Source organism: Perkinsus marinus, assembly GCF_000006405.1.
Source record: "Perkinsus marinus ATCC 50983 genomic scaffold scf_1104296930818, whole genome shotgun sequence".
Classification (NCBI taxonomy): Eukaryota; Perkinsozoa; order Perkinsida; family Perkinsidae; genus Perkinsus; species Perkinsus marinus.
This window is the reverse complement of record NW_003215999.1, coordinates 1-6,539: the sequence shown is the minus strand read 5'-3', so window position 1 is coordinate 6,539 and position 6,539 is coordinate 1. Positions and strand designations below refer to the sequence as shown.

Sequence of the window (6,539 nt, the reverse complement as noted above, 5' to 3'; positions counted from 1 at the left end):
AAATTCTTGCTGATTTTTGCACACTTCTACCCTAATAGTGAGGAAACTCCCGAGCTCAGGTGAGGAAATCCAACATAAATTCCAACACCATTGCAATGACCAGACTCAGAGGAGTCTCATCAAAGAAAGACGAGATGGAGCTCCATAAAAATGAACTCGAAAGACCAAGGCATAGGCTAGGGGACACGCCGATACACAAAGTAGACCAACAGAAATACCCTAGAATTTCATCTATCATATATTTTTCGAGTAACGGGTCGCCTCAACAATTGCTTCTCATCCGTATATGCAGCAGAAGCTCTATAACGAGGAGATGCTCACCTATGAGGTTCTTGCCGAATTGTGTATCGACCGCAGTCTTGCCACCAACAGAGGAGTCCACCATAGATAACACTGTCGTTGGAACCTGTTCGTAAAAAAAAGAGATATAACAAAAATGTGAGAAAATATGCACATGGTCATGGAAATTTTTGAGAAAATTTTGGGAAATTCGAATTTTGGTTTCTGTATATAAATTCTCACATATAATGAGAAAATTCTTGAGAAAAAAGAGACGGAGTCACCTGAATGAATCTAATTCCTCTATAATAAGATGCTGCAACAAAACCAATGAGATCTCCTATAACGCCACCACCGAGGGCAACCAGGACCTGACATAAACCCATCGTGGTGATCCAGTGTGGGAGGAAATATGCACATGGTCAACTACATGTGTTGGTGACAGTGTGAAAATTCCAAGAGGAAATTTTGGGAAATTCTAATTGGTTTCTGTACACTCCTGAGGAGGGCGACCACATATCTCGACACTGCTTACCGCGCGGCGGTCAGCGCCTTTCCGTGATAAGAAATCTTCAATTTCGGCCTTCTGATCTCGACATTTCGAGGCCTGCAAGACAGCACCTCGATGAGAGATGACGAATGGCAATGTTGTCCCCACCTCGCCACTGTGGATACACATAAGGTTCACATTATCACCGCCTACTATGGAAGCTAGAGCAACCTCGATGATGGTCACCTACAACAGATGAAACGTGAAAATAGACTCAAAACACACAAATACATATATATAAAGAAAGATAATGGAGTTTCACCAGTCTCACGTGAAGTGACGATAATTCGGCGGTGATATGCAGTAGTCGTGAAATATATTTTTCACCAGTGTTTTTCATATCATTAGGGTGAAGATCCATTATACCATGTATGGATAAAACATTGAGAAAAAAAAGCATTGGAGTTTCACCCTAGTGATATGAAAATATATTTCACGACGAATGCATATCACCGCGAATATCGCGTTTTCACAGAGCATTGCGATGCTACTTCACGAAAAACGGGTGGAACTCCAATATAAAAACACAAAAACATACACATATGAAAATACGATATACATTCTCATGAAAAAACATCAAAAAAGTACCACTATACCAAAAATAGAGCAAATTTTCAAACTAGATGGCGCTTCAAAATGCCCTCGGCCGGTCGGTCAGCCGCTGAGACTCTTATGAGATGAGCCCACGATCTTTTCTCGGCAAGTAGAGTAACATCAGCATTCAACAGTGTGGAAAGAAGATATTCACATGGTCACCTACATGTGTTTGTGAAAATATGAAAATTCTGAGGAAATTTTGGGAAAATAATTTTTTTCTACACTTCTAGTGAGGAAACTCACGAGCTCAGTTGAGGAAAGCAAGCATATTTTCTCGCACTAGAATTCGCAGAGATAGTTTCGTAGAAGTGGAACAACTCGAGTTTAGAAAGGATACTTACCAAAGCACTGTTGAGGCCCAGCAAGTTAGCGTCAACGAAAACGAAGAATTTAGTGACGCGTTGCTTTTCATCCTGAGAAAAAACACATCCGCATAAACAAGTGATATTTGTTTTCTTACTGTGCAAACTTCCGAGACAAGTTCCTTGAATAACGGTGAAGTGCATATGCCTCGACCAACGACTACATCGTACCTTCACACAAGCGACTTTTCTGTTCCGACCGGTCTGTTGTCATCACTCACTTTCCACCCTTGGTGTTCACTTTAACAGTCCGCAAGGAAACCCCTTCACGAGTTGAGGCAACTACTGACGACGACATGAAGTAAAACTGACGAAAGAACTTCACTTCCGGAGTGTCCAAGTGAGTTTCTATTAGAGCTATGAAATCTTCCAACAGAGTGGTAGTTGTCGAACACCGCACGAAGTGATCCCTGTAATGCAGGAGCTCCGCACAAGCTTGCTGTGCTGCTGCTACCACCCGAGTTCGATCCTTGGCAGGGGCATTTTAACATCTCATTACTCGCCAACTCAAGTGCAAGCCATCTTAGAAACGACACTAGAATCCTTATCACTCCAACAGGTAGTGCTTCCGAACTCCACCCTGTTTCGATCGGCCAACAGGAAGGAAGATGTTCCATCATGCCATCAACTTCCTCAAAGGGAACAGGGCTTCATCACAGTTCTTATATTCTGACTACCACATATGAGTAAGAGTGAGATCAACTGTGGTAATTCCTATTACAAGAAGACTATGAAGGGAATATATTTTCATTCAGTAAGACCTTCCTTATTATCTTCGTAAGTACATTCGTTCGGCAAAAAATACCCTCACCCGTAGTACTATCTGTGGACGGGCTAATGAGATGAGTTACAACGGACATGTAGCTTCTGGAACCGTTTTGCGGATGTTAAGGGGTGTTGGATTCCATGACGGCATTAAATTAAGCTCCTTAACTTTCAAATAAACCGAATATAAAATTAACTTTGTTGCTATTTCAATAAAGCCATACGTAAATTGTTAACTGAAAGGGTAAAAAATTAAATTTGTCGGTATAAAATTAGTTGGACCTGGAAATGCTGTAGTGAAAGACATAATTCACGACTACTACAGGCCGCGAATATCGCGTTTTTCACAGAGTTTTACGCCACTTCACGTAAAACGGGTGAAACTCCACTGAAGTGCAGTAGCACGAGAACTAACAGCGTATTCCTACTAAAGCTCAAGCCCTGTATTAGAGGATCCTACAACAGTACCAACTCCAGCAATACTCAAGCCCAGCTCTTTCCATAGCATACGAGCCCATCTCAGTCACTACCGAAGTGCTCCCGTCATCCCTCGTGATTACTATGATCTGGCAATAGCCCCCCTGGTGCAATCTTCCGGCTTGCTACCATGACGATGGTACTCACTACTACTACTACTACTACTACTACTACTACTACTACTACTACCACTACTACTACTACTACTACTACTACTACTACTACTACTACTACTACGACCCTGCATATCTAAAGGAACATGACCTTGTGGTGAGAAGGGATACACTATCAGCCGAGTCTCATCTGCTCGTAGTGCTATATGCCGAGACCTCGCCCGGAGGTAATCTGCCCCGACGCTACTGTTGGCTAGAGCTCGACCCCCGACCAATGATCTACTCCAACGCAACAATGAGGGCTTCACATTAGTAATGCCTTGATGACGCTTCATGATGATAACAGTAAATGAGACTGCAAAATTAATGATCACCGATAGAAGGACAATACCCCATGAGGGGATTGAACCTGGGACGGTAGGTGGATATAGCACCATCCATCCCATTGCACCAAATATTCCTTGACAAAAGACTCTCAGAAGCATCACCACTTCCCTTGCAAACCACTCAGAAATGACGTTTACTAATGCGAACAACTATGACAGAGCCTCAAGCCACTCTACGGCTGAGACTTTAGCAATTTCAACAACATGCAATGTTGAACAACATTTAAAAAGTATTATGGGTAAATGTACTCATACCACTCCTTCGCCACTTCATTTAACCCCGCCTCCCAATGTGTTCTCAGCAGAGTATGTCAAATAGAGAAAGCCATCCTCGTCCTTATGAGCATCATAAAGCTCCGACATCATTGAACCTAGCGCGTCAACACTTATCACATTTGCCTTCCTTCGACCACTCCTACCCGTTCGTGGGGTCTTCTTCTTCACAAAAAGATAGATGGTCTGTTCCGCTGAGATCCCTTGGATGCCACGATGGCCTTCCGAAGCGTTACTCTCCGCAGCTTGTGTGATATGCTTGTGCACTATATACCTGTGGACAATAAAAAAGCTCTTCGTGCGAGGAAAGTCATATGCTGTCTTGATGAACTTCCCGCGGAGAAGCTTCGGGGGCATTGGATAAACCGATTTCGAAACTTACATACGATTCTAGAATTGCTCCTTACACTTATATTGGAATTTCACTCGTTTTACGTGAAGTGGCGTAAAACTCGATATTCGCGGTGCTATGCAGTAGTCGTGAAGTTTGTTTTCATATCACTAGGGTGAGACCCCAGTATGATTCTAGAATCTATTCTGAATAGATCCAAAACTGATTCAATGAAAATGGGGTTCAAAAACGCTTCCAGAATTTGATATTGATGTACATCTCTTTCCTATGAACCCTCTTGAACACTCTATAGAGTTCTAATGCTGCTCAGTGAGGACATCTCTCGCACCGCGTTGGGGACTCCGATTCGAGTGCCGAGGTCTGACGAGGCTGATGGCCCTCCTCGCTCCCCAACATTGTGATTAAATGGAGATTCTTCATCCTCACCAGATCTCGAATCGATTGTATGCTCGATCACACGAAGTTGTGAGCGTCATACGATTTCGAGAAAGTCACTTTATTGTGCTTTGCGCATCTTCACAAGGTTGCTGTCGAAATGTATTATATCCCTATTGAAGACCCCCCCCCTAGAAGACTCTATCTGTTTAAATTGGGAATCAATTCCAAGTGCGGCACGCGTAAAGGGGGTGCACTTGTTTTCTTACTTGAACTCTCCACACAGCATAGTCCCCGGGACGAGGAACTTCTTTTTCTCGATCTCAGGGAGGTCTGAACGTTCTGCCCTTTCCACGATCACTGGTACTCTGTCGGGATACCTGAGAAGAATAGGAAATCTTCCGAGTGCGCAAAGATACTCCTGAGAGACGAGGCCTCACTTCTGAAGAATACGACGAGCCTCAGCTAGCCTGCGATCGAAAGGGATAGCATCTTGCATGGGGGAAGAGTTGGATGGCATTGGGGAAGTTTTGCTCAATATGTGCGGGTGCCGAAGAGTTCTATATTACCGCGCGCCATAAAATTACGCGCTCGCCCAAAACTGGTCGTATCATTAATCTGATACGATTATCCATGAGTCTATACAGGCTCCTTCCCTGACTTTTTCTTTACGGTGAGTATCAGCTGCTTAGCGACAGAAAAATATACTTCCCCTGTCGACTCACTCGTGGTGGGTGCTTGTACTTCCCTGATCGTCTAAGCGTCATTTTCTCAATGGCGCCTCCTTCACCAGTAATTCAGCACGCTAAGCTTCCCTTGCCAACAGCCCCACGACTCCCTCAACCGGCGGCCTCCTCAGCCTCACACCAACCGGGTAGGTCACCAGTCTCTGGCCGGCCCCTGCTAGGGTCTTCTTAGTAGCAGCTCGAATGTGCGGTAAGAAGTGCGACCGAACGACTTGGCTCGCCGTTGAGGGAACAAGTGTTGCATCGAAGCCTAGCGCTGTAGGAAAGTGGCGAGCAGTGTGGCGGGAAATATATATGTTGTGAAAATTATGAATTTTGTGGAAAATTTTCGTTGATTTCTTGTTGCACACTCCTATGCTAGTTCTATATAATGCTTCGGAAACTCCTGAGCTCAGTTGAGCAAACCAATAGAATTTCTAGAGGTTTAGCTTGAGGATCTCTCCGTTCGAGTATTGGATCTTTATAAGTTCTGTCGCCCCTACAGGTGGCCCGTTATTGCTATCCACTGCTAGGTAGATGCTTATTCTTGCTGCCATTTCGATTGTGTTTCTCAGTCGCCTAAGTCCAGCCCGGAGCCGCCAGATTTACTGCCATACTTCAATGGCTTCCCTCATGACTCCTCCACGTGGTGATGAACATCCATTTGAAAAACGTACAAAAAGTTGTCCAACATTCTGTTGCCTATAGTCCGGGTGGATCTAATTGGAGTTTAGTTGAGGCATTTACGGTATGCAGTGTGGATTCTTTTATCATCATGAGTGCTGCCGCTACGACTTCGAACCCTCGAGAGCAGGCCATCAACAGTTATATTGCTAAAGTGAAGGAACATAGGGAGTACGAGGCCAGATGCAAGAAACGTAATAGGGGGGAGAAGGAAGGCATAGGGTAGGTTGTGGTGAGCATTCAGTTCGAGAGCAAATCAAAGAGGTTGAGAAGGACTTTGAGACATCTGAGGACCACCTCAAGGCTCTTCAGAGTGTCGGACAAATAGTAGGGGAGGTCCTCAAGCAGTTGGATGAGGAAAGGTAATAGGAGTAGTAGGAGGAGGAGAAATAGTGACAGTTCTGTAAAGTCAGCGTTGGAATTTGAGTGGAAAAATATATGCCGACGTGGGTTATGGTTTTTGTAAGTCTCGGATAACGAGACCCTTCACTTCACATGATATGCTAATCCGTTTGATACTGGAGTTGGCTCTTGCTGATTCCATTGTTAATTTTAGGTTCATCGTGAAGGCTTCTAGCGGTCCGCGTTACGTCGTGACTTG

The 6,539-nt window shown here is 44.3% G+C and overlaps 3 protein-coding genes across 3 annotated transcripts; 1 reads left to right on the top strand and 2 right to left on the bottom strand.

The window, feature by feature from the left end:
• Positions 1 to 262: 262 nt before the first annotated feature.
• Pmar_PMAR017896 (3-dehydroquinate synthase, putative) lies at positions 263 to 2,086 on the bottom strand (the record flags this gene model as incomplete). The annotated part of the gene is made up of 7 exons (XM_002786840.1): positions 263 to 406; positions 564 to 650; positions 815 to 886; positions 938 to 1,015; positions 1,768 to 1,839; positions 1,887 to 1,959; positions 2,010 to 2,086. 7 exons carry the CDS (start codon positions 2,084 to 2,086, stop codon positions 263 to 265), a joined length of 603 nt encoding a protein of 200 aa, XP_002786886.1.
• Positions 2,087 to 3,799: 1,713 nt separating this feature from the next.
• Positions 3,800 to 5,049, bottom strand: Pmar_PMAR017895 (autophagy 8i, putative; the record flags this gene model as incomplete). The annotated part of the gene is made up of 4 exons (XM_002786839.1): positions 3,800 to 3,900; positions 3,949 to 4,076; positions 4,799 to 4,909; positions 4,970 to 5,049. The coding sequence occupies 4 exons, from the start codon at positions 5,047 to 5,049 to the stop codon at positions 3,800 to 3,802; spliced, it is 420 nt and encodes a 139-aa protein (XP_002786885.1).
• Positions 5,050 to 6,029: 980 nt separating this feature from the next.
• Pmar_PMAR017894 (conserved hypothetical protein) lies at positions 6,030 to 6,531 on the top strand (the record flags this gene model as incomplete). The annotated part of the gene is made up of 3 exons (XM_002786838.1): positions 6,030 to 6,132; positions 6,183 to 6,300; positions 6,495 to 6,531. Coding segments are annotated over 3 exons (258 nt in total), but the record flags the coding sequence as incomplete, so codon positions are not given.
• Positions 6,532 to 6,539: the final 8 nt, after the last annotated feature.